General features: G+C 57.2%; 1 protein-coding gene across 1 annotated transcript; it reads left to right on the forward strand.

Annotated features, from left to right (window-relative positions):
* Positions 1-4,501: 4,501 nt before the first annotated feature.
* C1QTNF6 (C1q and TNF related 6) lies at positions 4,502-13,228 on the forward strand. Its single transcript, XM_021687633.2, has 3 exons — positions 4,502-4,698; positions 7,473-7,728; positions 10,863-13,228. Exons 2-3 carry the CDS (start codon positions 7,479-7,481, stop codon positions 11,408-11,410), a joined length of 798 nt encoding a protein of 265 aa, XP_021543308.1. The 5' UTR covers positions 4,502-4,698; positions 7,473-7,478; the 3' UTR covers positions 11,411-13,228.
* Positions 13,229-16,834: the final 3,606 nt, after the last annotated feature.

A 16,834-nucleotide genomic window follows, 5' to 3' on the forward strand; every position in this document is an offset into this window, starting at 1 on the left:
TAAGGAGGGGTTGTCTCTGAGCTCCGGCTTCCCTCCGCTCATCAGACAGCGCAGGTCCCTCCTGCTCTCTGGCCGTAAAATAGCAGCAATCATGGGGACAACAAAGCAAACTCACAATGCCTGTTTATGTGGGGGGCAGTCAGCTGAGCTGTCAGCCACGCAATCAGGCTCCAACCCCAGCGCCACCACTTCTTAGCTCTGCGGGCCTCCGGGCTAGCCTTGGAACCGCTTGGAGCCTCAGTTTCCTCATCTATAAAATGGGCTTCCTACCCTCACCTCACAGGACTGTCGCAGCCAGACCGGCTCCGGCCGGGGCCCGCACTGTGCTCTGTGTCCGGCAGGGGGCGCCGCGAGACCTCCGCCTGGTCGCAGCTCCGCTCGGCCGGACTCGGCTCTCTTCGGCCACGTTCGGCTCCACTCGGTCAGACTCGGCCATGTTCGACCGCCCCCGCCAGGCTCGGTCAGACTCGGCTCTGCTCGGTTGTCCTCGGCAGCACTTGGCAGGATTCGGCTCTCTCGGCCGAGTCCGGCCTCGCTTGCTCCTGCCGGACTCCGCTCGGCGCTGGACGCGCAGAGGCCCCTCCCTGGCGCCGCGGCGGCTCGTCGCTGCGGCCTCGGGTTGGGCTTCCCCGGTAGAGGCCCCTAGGCCAGAACAGAGCCGCGAGTGTCCGCGCGGCGGGGTCCGGTTTGGCTGAGCCCTGGGCCGTGCTTTTCCGGGGCATCAGCCCGGCTAGCAGTCAGAGGAGCGTGCCCGCGGCCGGCAACGGTCTTTTCCCAGTGCTCGGGCCGAAGCGGGTGGGCCTGGGGTCAGGGAGCCGCTCCCCTACTTCTGCCCAGCGAAGCGGGGAGGTTGGCTGCTGCCTCCCCACTCGCCTTGGCGGCCTCATCATTCTGGTTCTGCCACTAGTCGGCCGTGGGGAGGGAGCCCGTTGCTGCACCTGTTCCCTTTAGCCTCAGTTTCCCCCTCTAACAGTTCACAGGGTTCTTCTGGGGCGGGGTGGGGGGCGGCGGGCAGACGCCCCGAGTCCTGCTGGCTCTTTCCTTCCCTGGGCCTCTTGGGGATTCAGTTTCCCCTTCTGTAAAATGGAATTAAACTCGCCCAACTCGGATTAACACCCTTGGGATCAGACATGGATTGTTGAAAGCAAGTGGAGAAACTGAGTCTGGAGGTGGAAGTTCACCCAGGACAACCCGGCTCCGTAGAACCAGGTCTGGGGTTCTCCGCGCAGGAGGAAGTGGGACGAACTGCTTGGGAGAGGGAGGGTCCCATTGGACCCTCTGGCCACTTTGTGGAGAATGGGGTTTGGAAAAAGTGCATGGGCGCCCCAGCCAGCCCCTAGCGGGTCGCAGTGGGCTCTTCATCCTTCTCCTGCCCCTCTCCTACCCCCTTAGCTCCTGAAGAAGGGGATGGGACGGGTGGGGAGCGTCACAAGCCGCGGGTGGGATAAAGTGGGGGCACGGGGGGTTGGGTCACACAAGCCGCCGGGCCGAAGGCTCTCCCCAGCAGGTGGCGCTCGCGGCTTCCTTTGTTTAGTTTCTTAATTGGCTACGACCCTGAGCAATTAGTGACTTGCCATTCACAACTTGCAGTGCTGACTCCAGGAATCATGTTTTCTATATCACGTTTTGACAGGCACGCGTTTTATTTTTTTAAATAAATGAGGGGTCCTGGCACTTTGTAAACACTGACTCACTATTTTTATACCCTCTCCTCAACCCTGGGTTGTAACCTAGGTGTGGCTAGGAGCTTGGTTCTGAGAGTCTTTGAGTCCGGGAAGCATTTTGCTCATCTGTAAAATGGGGATAATACTTGTGCCTACCTCAGAGAATTGTTGAGGGATTAGATGAGTTAACACACGTAAAAACCTCAGAACAGAGCCTGGTAGGGAGTAAAAGCTGTCTTTTGTGAGCAGGGACAATAGGCGGGGTGGGTGGGGGCAAACACGGCTCTGCCCTGGGTTTCTGGTCTTGGTGACCGAGGTTTTGGCTTTCTACATTGGGGTTGTACCCTTGCTGATGGGGGTTATTGCAGAGTGATGAGGGGTATCCCGGGCCATCTTCTCCTCTGGACGTGCTGTCTCCTGGGTCCCAGGGCTTCTGACTCAGGTGTGCATGAGGAGAATGGGCTCATACCCTTACCCTATTCAGAATGTAACCATGGAGAAGCACTGATGGGTGACCAGTAGAGGGTACCCCTATTGGGTATCCCACCAGACTGCTCAGGTGCTCTTGGCCTCCTCATGTCCCCCTGGCCCAGGGACACCAAGGCTCAGAAGTAGGAAGTGTGCCCAAGGTCACCCAGCTAGAAGGAGCTGGAGATGAGACATAACCCAGTTTTGTCTGGCCCAGGTTGGAGCTCTGTCTCCAAGCTATCTGGCCAGCTGGGGAGATCCTCCGAATGGCTGGGAGACCAAGGGATGCGGCACAAATGAAGGTATTTTTAGGCAGAGGGAGAGTGAGAGGAAAAATACTGAAGTATAATATATCTGAGTCTTGCTCTCTTGTCCGCCCTGCCTGCAGCCAGCTATTCTGGGCAAAGAGAACAAGGGGCCCTTTTCTGGGGCATCGGCCTGGCTGGGAGCCAAAGGAGTCGGCCCTAGAACCTGGCAAATCCAGTCCCTCTCCTGGCCTCAGCCTCCTCACCTGTTAAATGGGATGAGCGGCCTTTGGCAGAGGGGCTGTTGAGTGTGGCATGGGGCACAGTGCTGGCACAGCATGGGATAAACTTCCTGTGTCCCCAGGCTGTGCCCCCCATCCCCCATCTGTCTTCCCTTCCCTTCTCCTTTTCCTCTGATTCTAGGCTTTTGAAGCCAAAGGGCTCAGAGGCAGCCAGGAGCTGTCTCCCCCTCTGGTGCTGCTGACTCAGCCCTTTTCCTGGGGGCAGCAGCATGGGGAGGGTGGGGAGGGTGGCTCCCCTTGGCTCCCGCCCTCTGCAGCTCTGGCTCAGGGCCCTGGGAATGCTGCCTGGGGCAGGGCCACGTAGAGGGCATGGCCAGTGTGGCCCTGGTGTTTTCTCAATGCCATAGTACTTCAATCTGCTTTTTGGGGGACCCCTCTGAACCCCTAAGTAGGCCTGTGCTGGGTGAGGGGGAGACTCCAAGTGGGCTTGGGAGGTGAGAGCTGCACCTCGAATCTGGGAGAATCTGACTCTCATTCCAGCTTGGACTCCGGTCTGCTGTGACCTTGAGCCAAAGACTGGGGTCTATCCTTGACCCAGAGACTGGGTCACAGAGTCTCCACTGGTCACATTAAGTAATTGGGTCAGGCCATCTCTCAGGGTCCTTCCAGGCCTGACGTTCTGCTGCTTGATTATCCCCAAAACTGCTAGAAAAACCAAGGCCCAATGTGGTCAAAGACACACAGGCCCGGGCTTTTCTATCCTCCACATTTGCCCAGTTGAGTGGGGACTAGGGTTCGGTATCTGAAGCCCCAGACTGAAATCCATCCCCCTCAGATCTCGACATTTCTATACAGAGGGCAGTAATGTCACCACCTTCCTCTTCCCAGGGGACAGACTTTACCTGCCCCCCCTCATGGCCAGGCATGCTCATAGGACTCTAGTGGGGTGGGGACCGCACCTTCCTGTGGGGCTGTGACCCTGGGAAAGCGCAAGGCTGGGGTCGGCTTAGTTGAAATAATGGATGGGAACACCCTTCAGGGACCAAAAGCCCCTGCAAAGATGGGACCTGGCCCGGGCAGTAAGTACTCAGCCAGTGCGGAAGGAGAGGGTGCTGGAGGAGGAGGGACACTGGGGACAGTCTGTGCACAGGGGGGCCTCAGACCCCAGAGTCCCAGGGCTGCGGCTTTGGAAAACCTCCACAGACCAACGGAAGAAAGCTGGGCAGGACCCCGTCCAGGTCCAAGGGCATACTCCACAGGCTGCCCCTCCTGCCAGCAGGACCCTTCTTGGGGCTCATTTTCATAGAGCGGTTGGCTCCAGAAGACCCAGTGGGTGGACCCATCAGGGGAGATTTCCAGGCAGAGGATGGGGACTTCCACGTCCACTGGGGAGCCCAGTGGCTGGCTGACCTGGCTGCCTAGCCCTTACCTGATACCTGAGGGGGTAATACCTGCTCATCGACATGTGCTGAGCCTCCCCTGTGCCTGGCACAAGGGGGCTGGCGACTGGAGTTCTGCAGACACCTAGGGACTGAGAGGTCAAGGGATCGGCCCAAGTCCCGAGCTAGTGGGCAGCCTTGCCCTCTCCACTCTGCATCCCGCCCCTGTGACGCAGAGCAAATAGGCCAAGCCCACCCCTCACCCCGGATTCTAGCGCTGCCTCCTCCTTCCTGAGCAACTTGGGGGGCTCCTGCCCCCTCCCTTCCCTCGATTTTCTAGCCTGCACCTCAAGGGGCCTTAGGCCCCTTCCTGCTCTGACTCTGTTGGGCCCCTGACTCAAACCAGACCCCACTGGACCACCAAAGAGTTAAGCAAAGGACATCCCCAGCTCCCTTGGCTCCCTTTATCTCCCGGAGATCATCCCAGAGGCTGGAGGGGAGGAGCAGGGAGGAGGGGAAGTGGGAAGCCAGCTCACCCCGCTCCCTCCGCCCTCCCTCCGCCTCTCTCCCTCCCTTTCTCCCTCCCTCTTCTGCTCGGCCTGGGGGTCTGGGCCAGCAACAAGCAGACATGGGCCAAGGAGCCAGAGACTGCCCAGAGGCCGGGGGTCCGTAAGCCACTGTGGAGGCCGCTGGACACAGGGTGAGTGATGAAAGGTCCTGTAACTTCTCCCTGCAGGGCCCAAGGCGCTGGGGTCAGAGCCCGGAATTCCCTTCTTCCCTCCTGTCTTCCTAGACACGTCTTGGGTTCTGCTCTCTCCCTCTGACCCAGGCCAGCCCCTCTAGCTCTCCTTCCCCCCCTCCCTCCCGCTGGCTGAGACCTAAGCCCCTGGTGAAGGGCTGCCCTGCTTTTCCAGCTGTGCCCGCCCCTGCCCCGACACTCACCAGCTCAGCTCAGCAGGCCCAGCCCCCTCCCACCCCAGAGAGCTCCCAGCTCCTGAGCGGAGGCAGCAGGGACCCCCCCCAAATCACCCCAGATGGCACCGTCGCCCACCCTCGATCCCTGCCTGGCCCCGGCCCCCGGGGCCAGTCCATGATCATGGCTGTGGTTATTATTACTCTTGTTCGTGGCTGCTTTGCTTCCTGCTTCCTGCGCTCCCCAGGTCACAGTTCTGTGTCTCAGAGCTTTTGACTCCCACCTGGCCTCCGCCAAGAGAAACATCCCCAACCATGCCAGTCCTCCGGGCGAAATTCTGCTCTTCCCAGCCCCTGCGGGTACTGGGAAGGGCCCTTGTCCGTCACAGGAAGGAATACTTTTTCAATCTTATTTGTTTATTACTGAAGTGTAATTGACATACAATGTTGTATTCGTTTCAGGCGCGCAACATAGTCATTCAGCAATTCTATATATTACTCAGCGCTCACCACTGTTAAGTGTAGTCACCGTACAATGTTATTGCAATGTTACTGACTATTCCCTCTGCTGTCCTTTGTGTTAAGAGTCTTACAAGTCAGGCACTTTCCCTGCATTCAGAGCCTCCCAAATAACCTGGGAGGTGGGCAGTGGTTTCAGCTCCTTCTAAGTGTCAAGGAGCAGCGAGGTGGCGCAGAGAGGTTAAGCTACTAGCCCAAGGTCACACAGCTTGTAAACTATCATGGGATCTTATGACCAACCCTAAGGCCTCACCCTTTCCCATTAAGTCACATCTATGGCCAGGAAAAAGGGGATTTTTGCTCTTCTCAAACATCACGGAGATGCGACATTTACAAACACAGGGTGAGGGTGATGATCTTGGACAGAGAGGATGTTAATCTCTGAGAAGTTGATCTGCCTTATTGAGTAGAACCAGGGAAGCAGACCAGGGTGGAGCTCGGGAATGGTCACCTCTAAGAGAAGGGTGGTGTCTTTGGGGACTGCCTGCCCACCGCCCCCCCACTCCTGCTACTACCCAGCCCCCAGCACGGTGGAGTGTGTGTGTGTGTGTGGTGGGGGGGGTGCCCTTTAAAACCCATCCCTTACCTCAGTGCTCAGTGGAGATAGAATAGCATTTTTTTTATTAATAATTTTAACTTTACATATATTAACCACAGAAAAAATATTTTTGAATTGTACTAAATGTTAAAGGAACAAAAAGGAAATAAACAAAGAAACGCCAGAAGTGTAAAAACCAGTCTGGTTTCAAGAGCCGAGTTTCTGATCCTGCGATAACATGCCAGCCCCCAAACACTGCTACACCTCAAAGGCTCTTTGCCCGGCTTCCTGCGCACCCAGCCCCAGCCTGTCCCCAGTGTCTGCTGTCCTGGCCACTTCCTGCCCCCCTCCTGGAACTCTGGAACCTCTCTTGGCCAGGGCCAAAGACCCATCTTCATAAACCCTTGGACTTCTCCGATCCTTTCGAATTTTCCAGACCTCCTAGTCCTGCTCCTTAATTCCAATTTACCCCCTTGGCAGCTGATTGGTAGGTCTATGACGATTGACACAACCATCTTCCAATGAATTAACTCCAGAGCCTTGGGGGCTTCTGTTTAAGGTTGAGCTGTGTGGGTTGTTGACTGCACAAAGGTGCTGAGGGGGAGGTGGGTTGACAACAACCCTTACCAACCTACACACCCTTAGTGTTACATTCCTCCGAAAATGACTTCTTTTCTTTTTTTGTTTCTAATCTGTCCGCGCAGAGAGGTACCTGCTTCTGCCTTGCACAGAGACACCGTATAGGCAGGCAGGCTAGCAGTGGGCTGCAGTCTGCAGTCCTGCATACCTACTCCTGAATTCTCAGAGATGCAGTAACAGCATCACTGTGCATAACCCCTTGCATTTTCTCTGGATGTTCCTTCCCGACTGCTAGAATAGATGAACTTGCCTAGATCTTTGTCAGGACTACGGTGCTCACGTGCCAGCCCATGGGCTTAGCCACTTGTCCCCTCGCCTGAAGAACAAGCCTGCAGAATCATTTGCGTTTGTCCCAAGGGCCCACTAACCTCCCTCATGCTGCGCCAGTGGCCTGTGCTTGCTGGAGACGGAGGGGTACGTGACAAGAAAACATGCCAAAGGGAGGTGGGCGGGGCGGGGTGGGGGGGGAGCATTTCATAGTCGTATTGGTTAGGACACGTGGGTGGCTGGAGCATCTTCCTCACCCACCCCAGCAAAGGCTTCCCGGGACCCTCGTCTGTTCCCGGCTGTGACTCTCTTTAGAGGGGTTTCCTTCCCAGGCCTATGTGTGCCGGAAATCCCCGCAGACTGGCTTCCAGGGGACTCAGCCTGTGGGCCCTGCATGGCCACCAGTCTCTTCGTGACCTTGAAGAAATTGCTTCTCTGTGTCGATCTCAGTCTTCTCATCTGTTAAATGGGGACGCTAACGCTCCGCCCCTGAGTGACATCAGGCGCGCTGATGCTCTGGTGGCAGCATCCGTGCTGGGCATCTGCGCGGTGTGGATGTTCCCTTAAATAGAATCTCCACCCCTCCTTCCTTGCTCCAGGTCACCATGGGGATAGCTGCCCTGGGCCTCCTCTGTGCAACACTCCTGCTCCCTCTCTTGGTGTTTGGGGTCCCCACCGAGGAGCCCTCCTCTGGGGAAGCCGTGGCCTCGGGTTCCCCTGGGTATTGTCAACGGTGCTGTGACTCTGAGGACCCCCTGGCCCCTGCTGATGAAGCAGTGTCCTCGGCCTCTCCATCTGCCCTCCCATACCTGCTGCCTGAGGTCAGACCCTACATTAACATCACCATCCTGAAGGGTGAGTACCCACCCGTGGCTCAGGCTAGGCTGGCCTGGCTGGGGATGGGGAGGGCATGGGGCCCTCTCCTTGGGCTGGGACCGGTGAGGTGGAGGGAGCAGGAAAAACCCAGACAGAAAATTGTCCCAGACCCGTTCTATCATTCATACATTTATTGAGCAGCTACTATGTGTCAGGACTGTTCTGAATTCTGAGGATGGAGCATGAGCAAACCAGACAGAAGTGCCGACTGCTGTTCTCGTGGGAGAGACAGAGAGTGAGAAATATATTGCCCATGTTAATGAAACAGAATGTTCGATGGTGAGAAATGGGATGGTAGTGCCAAGGTCGAGCAGGGTAAGGGGCATCAGGAGTGTAGGTGCGGGGGATAGGTTGCATATTAAAAGGGGTGGTCGTCAGTGTCAGTTCATTGAGAAGGTGAGGGAGAAGCCATGTGGATATCTGGGGAAGAGTAGTCCAGGGAGCATGAGCAGCAGGTGCAAAGGCCCTGGGGCAGGAGTGGGCCTGGTGTGTTTAAGGAGCAGGGGGCAAGAGGAGGAGCTGAAGTTGGAGATGAAACAAGGGGCCGGGTCAGACTTGGGTTTCCCTGAGTGGGAATGGGGAGCAGGGGAGGGTTTGAGCAGAGGGACCTGATCCCACTGAGGTTGCAAATGGATCCTTCTAATGTCTTGTGGAGAATGGCTGGCAGGGGACAAGGGTGGAAGCAGGGAGACCTATGGGCAGCCACTAGGGCTGTCCACGTGAGAGCGGGCCTCTGTCCTCGAAAATCAGGAAGAGGCTTCTGCTGCCGGGGGCTGTGAATAGCTGGGGCTGGGGCCAGGCCCTAGACGCCCTTCACCTGGGGTTGCGCTGCCAACAACCCCAAGAGGTCAGTACTTGGTCATTCCTCCCACTTTGCAGAGGGGGAAACTGAGCCTCCAAGAGGGGAGGAGCTCTCCCAGGAGCACACAGCTGTCAGGAGTGAAGCCAGGATCCATCCCTGAGGTCCATGGGGCCAGTCCACCCTCCAGCCAGGGGTCGGCTGGCTTCTGAGACCTCTGGCCCTCAGGTTTCATGGGGGGAGACACCTCCCTTCCTCGAGCACCCCATCTTCCCCAAGGCCCGCAGAGCCCCTGCCTGAGGCTGAGGAGCTACCTGGCCACTAGAGGTACTTTTCTCCATACTGTCTTCCTAAAACCCCAGGTTTAGGAGGACACCCCTGGGCCAGCCTTTGCTGCCTGCTGAGGCGGGCGGACACTTGGCTGTGGCAGGAGGCCCCTGGCTGGTGTCAGGAGTCCTGGGTCCCAGCCCCAGCTGCTCAGCTCCCTCGCTGTGTGGCTCAGACTGGTCTCTCCGTCCCTGGCTTGCTGCCTCGTTTGTAAAAAGGAGAAGGTACCCCTTCCTAGGACCACCCTTCACCCCCCTCCCACTGGGCTGGGGCAGAGAGGCAGTTTCTTTTATAGTTGTAGCAAGAGTATGGACACTTTCTAGTGAATGCATAAATTAGGTTGCTCTTCTTAATTTGCTTTAAATCCCTAGTTTTGAAGCCCCTGTGCCAAAATCCTAACAGATCAGGTCCTCTGAATGGACATACCACAATAAAGTCAAGTTATGCTTGCTAAAAAAAAAAAAAAAAAGCCCTGCAAACTGTAAAGTGTGGTGCACATGAGGAGATCCTTCTCCATTGAGGCCAAACCTCTGCAGAGCCATGGACCCCCTTCTCCCTGCTTCTTTCCAGGCTTGTCCTCTGTGGGTCTATGCTTTCCTTTCTGCTCCTTCCAGCAATATTGCCCTGGTCACAGGAGACCTTGGGAAAACACAGGGCTGTGCAGATCTCTCAAAGGGGAGTGGCTAATGGTGGGAGTTCAGGCAGTGTGACAGGCAGCAGGGAAATGTTTGGGATCAAGACATTTGGGTCTCAAGACATAGGGGGTCGCCTGCTCCTCCTGTGTTCAAGGTCAGCCTGGAACAAAGGCTGGGGAGAGGTGTGCCTAAGGATGAGGTTAGATGCTACCGGAACCCCGGGCAATCAGGAACGGGTTGAGCGTTACTGGGTGGACCCTCCTGCCTCATATTTGCAGTCTGTAGAGCACTCTCCCATAGGACATTTTGTTGAGAGCCCAGGACCACCCCTGTGAGGTGGACATGATCCTCTTCAAGACAGAGAGAAAATAACCAAGACCCCGACCGTGAAATGTGCCAGCGGGACATAACACCAACCAAGGGCTGCCTGGTTCCTAACCAGGGCCTTTCCCTTCAGGTAGGCAGAGATATTTTCCTTGGCTCCTTCTCTGGGTCAGAAATGCAAAGTGCAACCCAGCCGTCAAAAAGAATGAGCTCTTGCCATTTGCAACGATTTGGATGGAACTAGGGGGTATGATGCTGAACGAAGTAAGTCAGTCAGAGCAAGATAAATACCATATGATTTCACTCATATGTGGAACTTAAGGAACAAAATAGATGAACATAGGGGAAGGGAAGGAAAAGATAAAATAAGAGGAAAACAGGGAGGGAAGCAAACCATAAGAGACTCTTCACTCTAGGGAAACAAATTGAGGGTTGCTGGAGGGGAGGGGGTGGGAGGATGGGGTGATTGGATGATGGGCATTCAGGAGGGCACGTGATGTAATGAGCAGTGGGTGTTAGATGCAACTGATGAATCACTAAATTCTACCCCTGAAACAAATAATACACTGTATGTTAACTAAATTGAATTTAAATAAAAAATTAAAAAAAAAAGGAATGCCAAGTGCATCCTGCATACCCCACATCTCCACTGGAGTCAGGCTGGGTGCAGTGACTCTTGGGCCTCGGGCCCGGCTTCCCAGGGAACTTTATCACACCTTCACTGGAGGGGGAGGGGACCAGGCGAGTGGAAGACAGAGCATCCCGAGTCGTGCCTCTCTTGCTTCTCCTGAGCTGTGTGGCCCTGGGTGAGTCACTGAACCTTCCTGTGAGCGGAGATGGTCACGCTATCTTCTTCAGAGGGGCGTTCAGGGAGGTGATGCCCGGCATGCAGTAGGTGCTCAGTAAATGCTGGATCTTCTCTGGCCTTCCTTCTCGTGGCGGGGCGGAGCCCTCTGCAAACGCAGACAGCTACTCCCTTGGTGCAGGCCAGGGTGCCTGCCCTGACTTTCCCCTTCTTGTCCCCACAGGTGACAAAGGGGACCGAGGCCTGCTGGGCACGCCCGGGAAGCTGGGCCGCGAGGGTCCCCGGGGGGAGCGCGGCCCGCAGGGCACCAAGGGCGCCAAGGGGCAGGCAGGCAGCCCCGGCGGCCCGTGCCAGACGCGCTTCTCCGCCTTCTCGGTGGGCCGCAAGACGGCCCTCCACAGCAGCGAGGGCTTCCAGCCGCTGCTGTTCGACACGGTCTTCGTCAACCCCGACGGGCACTTCGACCTGGCCGCCGGCCGCTTCATCGCCCCGCTGCGCGGCCTCTACTTCTTCAGCCTCAACGTACACAGCTGGAACTTCAAGGAGACGTACGTGCACGTGGTGCACAACGAGGAGGCGGCCGTCATCCTGTATGCGCAGCCGAGCGACCGCAGCATCATGCAGAGCCAGAGCGTGATGCTGGCCCTGGCGCCCGGGGACCGTGTCTGGGTGCGCCTCTTCAAGCGCGAGCGGGAGAACGCCGTCTACAGCGACGACGTGGACACCTACATCACCTTCAGCGGCCACCTCATCAAGCCCGAGGATGATTAGTGCCCCCAGCAGGGCGGCCCCAGCCCCGGGGTGGTGGGGGGCTGTCCTCCTGCAGGGCCTCGGTGTGTCCCTCCGTAACGTGGGCCCCTGGGACCTGGCATTCTGGGTGAGCTTCCTCTTCTTTCCTTCCCTCCATCACCCCTCTCTCTCTCCTCCCTTGAACATACTTTAAGAGGTCCTCTAACCTAAATATTCTAGAACTTTCCCAGCCTTTGAGACCAGCACCTGTCAAACTTGAAAGTGGGTGTGAACCACCTGGGGACGGGGCTAACATGCAGAATCTGATTCTGGTTCTGGAGTGGGCCTGGGGTTCTGCACATCTAAGAAGTTCCTGGCTGATGCTGATGCTGCTGGTCTATGGACCCCACTTAGGTAACCAGATTCTAGAACTTTCACAACATTCTTAGACTTTCTAAACATTCTGGACTCCTCCAAACATTCTAGACTCTTCCCAACATCCTTCACTTTTCTCATCCCTCCAGGACCCCACCCCCCACGTCCTCGCGCTCCCCTCACCTTCTCTGTCACTCTCTTGTGCACCTAAGCAGCCGCAGTTCACTTATTCATTCATCAAATGCTCGCTGAGCACTCACTCTGTGTTAGGCTCTGGGGAAGCTGAGGTGAATCAGACGCAGGCCCTGCCTTTGGTGAGCACCCAGTCCAGCCAGGGTGGGGAGACTCAGGATTAGGAAACCAGACCCAGATAAATGCATGGGGCTCTCATCACAGAAGTCTGTGTCTGGGCGTTCAGGCACTGTGGCCCCTCCTTACCCGCAGATCCCCAAGGTGGGGGTATTCTTTATCCTTGTCCATTCCTTTCCTTCCTGCCCAATGCCCTTCCTTAAGGCAAACCCCAGAAGGGCCTTGGTCAGGGCAAGGGTGCTATGAGGGGAGGATCCAGGGGCTTGGGGGTAAAGAGGGCCCTTGGGGAAGGGAGCCCAGACCCACGGCTCCCCACACACCCAGTACGGTAACCTTCGAGGACTCCTCCCCTCTTCACACATCCCCTTCCCCGCCCTGTCAGTCCATCCTCCCAAGGGTGCCTGGGCCTCTGTCCTCCCAGGCTCCCAGCCACTGTCAGACACTGACGTCTGTCCCCAGGTGCTCTCTGACCCTCCTTGGCCCCTCTCGCCAGCCCAATGTCCCTGGCTTTCCAGGCCTGGTTAAGGTGCTGAGGCCCTGGTAGGAAGCTCCTGCCCAGCCTGATGCTGCTTTTACACAAGCCACCGGGGCCGTGGGCCGGGCTTTGGACCCCTCAGCAGGTCTAGGGGACTGAAGCGGGCCACATTCCAGGTCAGTCGGGGCGGGGGGAGCCTCCTCTGAGCCATGTTGCCAAGACAGGCACTGGGCGAGACCGAGGCCAAGTAAGGGACATCCGGCCTTCTGTCCTTTCTCCCTCCTCCAGGGTGGGGCAGCCTGGCGGTCTCCGGCCTTCTCCTCCTAGCCCAGGGGGCCTGAACCTCTCTCCAGAGGGAAATGGCCTCTACCCATTGGTGCTGATGCCGACTGCCAGGCCGAGGTGGCCCTGGCGGTGGTCTCTGGTGCTCACTCATAGCCGACAGATTCATGGCTAGGTGGCTGGGGGCTGGCAGCAGGACCTGACCAAGTGCCGTGAAGGCTCGTGCTATCCAGCCACCCCTTGCCTGACTTCGCCCCTGCCCTGCTTGTCCGGAGTGATTAAAGTGTGTGTGTCTTTTTGGCAGTTCGGGCTGGTTCTTTCTGCTCGGCTCCCTCTGCCCCCCTTGGGAGGGCGGCCAGTCCTGGTTCTGCTGGGGCCCCCGCTGCAGGGCTCCCCTCCATGTACTCCCCACCCCACGTGGTCCCCTCGGTCACTCAAGGCTGCTAGGCCTTGAAGTTAGCGGAGCCAGCTCAGAGTTGCCTGTGCCATGCCCTGTCTGTGGCCTCAGGCCAGTCCCGACACATTCGAGCCTCCGTTTCCTTGTCTGTAAAATGGGGATGGAGAGGGGTGCCTGGGTGGCTCAGTTGGTTAAGCCACTGCCTTTGGCTCAGGTCATGATCCTGGAGTCCCGGGATCGAGTCCCGCGTCGGGCTCCCTGCTCGGCGGGGAGTCTGCTTCTCCCTCTGACCCTCCCCCTTCTCATGCTCTCTCTCTCTCTCTCTCTCTCTCTCATTCTCTCTCTCAAATAAATAAATAAAATCTTTAAAAAAAATGGGGATGGAGATAATCTACCTCAGGGGGTGGCCATAAGGATCAGAAGAGAAGTTGCCTGGTGAGCACCGCGTTCATCCTTTGAACGACAGCTGCTGAGCACCTACCGTGTGCTGGGTACCCCACTAGGCTCGGAGGCTGCAGGGTGAGCACAATCCATCACCTCGCCTCGGAGAAGGCCGTGGAGTTTACGTTCCAGTGAATCACTTGCAAGTGCTGAACCCCACAGCCCTGACCTGGGGATTCTGTCTCATATTTTGTGTTTAATATTTACGAGAGAACTGTTGGCTATTCTCTGGAGGAAAACACACAACTTCATCCTACAGTGGACTGGCTTGACAGGTTCTGACTTTCTAAGCTAGCGCGGTGGCTAGTCACATAAATATACTTACATTTGCAGTGACCCCTGTCGGCTCCCCTGACACACTCGAGGTGGGGGGCATCCTGCACTTTTGTGCATCACTACGGCTGTGCTCGGTGGCTTTCTGGGCACCGTGTGCAAGAGCCAGCTATAAAGAATGAAGCTACCAGGCCTGCCCCGGGACTCAGCCCAGCCCAGGGGCCTGCAGCCCAGATAGGGGAGACATGAGTCTCCGTTTCTCTGGAACCTATATGGCCACGGCAAGAGGCTTCCCACCATACCCGAGCGCTCCTCAAGGCTCAGATGCTACTCAGGGGAGCGACCCCATAGCATGCTTTTGGCCCAGGCTCTATTCACATGTCATTGGCCTACCCCCAGGCCTCCCGTTGTGTCCCTGGTGGTAAAAGTTGCCCCCAGTGCCAGGATCCTCTTGTCATGGATGTCGTGAGGCCAAGTGGTTTTTGCTGATCTGCTAAGGCAGCAAAGCCTTTTTTTTTGGCTGCAAAGCTTTTGAAGCTTCTTGCCAAGCCCCTGCAGGAGAACTGAAGTTTGTCCTTTGCAAGCTGGGGCCAAAGGTCACAGACATTTCCAGGCCACATTAGTTCAGGGCTCTCAGAACACAGCTCCTCCTTGGTCTTAGCTGACCTGCCGCAGATGCTTCTATCCTGGTTCTGAGCGGCCTCTGAGGTCTGCTTGCGCGTTTTTCCCACAGGAGCCCAGTTCTCGGCTTGGTGGCGTATCTCCAATGGGTGGTAAGAGCCTCTGGATCTTTGTGATGGGGACCCTCCCAAAAGGCAACATCTCAGTGGGGGCTGGGCAAGGGCCCTGGAACACTGGAGGCCCCCAAGCCTGCCACCAGGTTTGTGGGGACAATGTCCCCCAGGAGATCTGCAATGCTTAGTCCTGGTGACCCCAGCGAGCCCATGTAGCTACCTTCCCCACCCCAGCAATCCCTTTCAGTTACAAATTTTGGAAAATAGTATTTCCCTCTGAAATGTTAGCGAACAAGGAAGGGGAGAGAGAGGTTGGCCAGGAGAAGCAGCGGCCCACGAAATGGAAAACAGCCTAGACTGGAAGTCGGGGGACTTCAGCTCCACTCTGCCATCGCTTGGTTGGGGGGTGGGGGGGGAAATGGAGGGAATATTGAGGGGGAAGGGTGATCAGACAGAGCTGGTGCAGGGAGCTGAGCCGGGCTGTGTCCCTGGGGGGCCTGCTACCTGGATGGGTGGGCTGGATCCGTTCTGTGGGCTTGGGTAGGGTGTATCTGGGAGTCCTCAGCTTTCCTAGGAAGAGGATCTGCACAGGCGATCCTTCCTCTATTGCACTGGAGTATGGGGAAGAGAGTAGAGAATTCTAGAGAGGGTGATCTAGGAAAGCTTCGTAGTGGAGGGGACATTTGAGCAGGGCCTTGGAGGATAAATAGGAGTTTGAAAGACACACGATGTGGGGAAAAGGGACAGCAGGATGAAAGGCGTGGAGGTGGGACAGTGCAGTCTACGTTCCGGGCAGTGGGAGAGGCCAGTATGCTATGTAAATGGAAAGGTGGCAGAAACAGGGCAGAATGGGATTTGAGGCTGGACAGGTAGGGAGGGGCCAAGACATAAAAGGTCTCGAAAGTCTGGCTAAGTCGGGACTTGACCTCATAGGTGCTGGGGAGTTGCTGGAGGGTTCTGAGCAGCGTGGTCACGGTTAGAGCTAACTTAAGAGGCAGACTGCTCTGGTGGCCAGGTGGAGCATGGTTTGTACGGGGTGAGACTGGAGGCAGCTGGCCCAGGGGAGGACACAGGGTGGACTGAGGACGTCATCCTGCAGGAGAGGGCCGTATTCCCACTCGACTTCAAAGGAGGTAAGAGGTTTAATAGCAGAGAGGCAGGAGGAGGGCAGGCAGGTGCGGGGGAGGGGGGGGCGCAGCCCAGCTTGGGCAAAGGGTCTACCAGGCTCTGCTGTTCCTACCAGATGTTTCTATGACAATGGGAAGAGAGCAGGCCCCGGCACCAGGAGGTAGGCCCCTGTGCCGGCTCTGCCCTGGGGAGTCCCCTGAAGGAGCCGAGGACTGGGCGGTGGCTGGGCAACTCATCTGGCCTCTCTGGACCCCCTCATTATCCTTATCTGTCACATCGGATTTGAAGCCCCTCCTCTCTTGCCCTGCTGAGGCCTGTGGGGGTCTCCGAGGCTATACCGGGTGACTATTTTCAGAACCCCAGATCAGGACCCATGGACTAACAATGGGGAGGACTGTGAAATTAGTGCCGATTGTCCCAGAAAATATAAAGTGTCAAGTGACAGGGGCCAGAGATGTTTCAGAGAAGCAGTAAGTACTCAAATACCAGAGGGTGTGGGCTCTGGAGCCTGGCCAGGGGGGTTCTGATCCCCGGGTCCGAATTTCCTCAGAAGAGCTCCTGGCTCACAGGAGACGCTGTTATTTTTCCGGTCCGTGTGAGCTGGGCTTGTCACCTGGTCCCTCGAAGTCTCGGGTTTGGTTCAGCACCGAACGTGACGGTGTTCTGTGCATTAGTGGAGGCTGGCACAGGGTGGGGGCTCCGAGGGCTTTTGTCGGATGAACGACTCTCCCTGAGCTGGGGGTGGGGGGCGAGGGGCAGCGGGAAACAAGACCCGGAGTCCTCGGCCAGGGGCTGAATCATGCCGCTCCCCCTGCCGCTTCCCCCCCCGCTCCTGCCAGCCTCACCAGCCGGCCCGGGCACAGGAGCCACATACTGCCACGTGTACGTCTGGATGAGGGGATGACACGATCAGAACCAGATGTCAAGAACATTATGGGTGAGGCCCCGCGAGGGGAGAGCCAGAGAGGAAGGAGGGATTTCCAAGACAAAGAGTCAAGAGTGCACGGCTAAGCCCTGTGCCTGGGAGCAGCTGGGCTGCAAACCAGGAGGAG

Source organism: Neomonachus schauinslandi, chromosome 5, assembly GCF_002201575.2.
Source record: "Neomonachus schauinslandi chromosome 5, ASM220157v2, whole genome shotgun sequence".
Classification (NCBI taxonomy): Eukaryota; Metazoa; Chordata; class Mammalia; order Carnivora; family Phocidae; genus Neomonachus; species Neomonachus schauinslandi.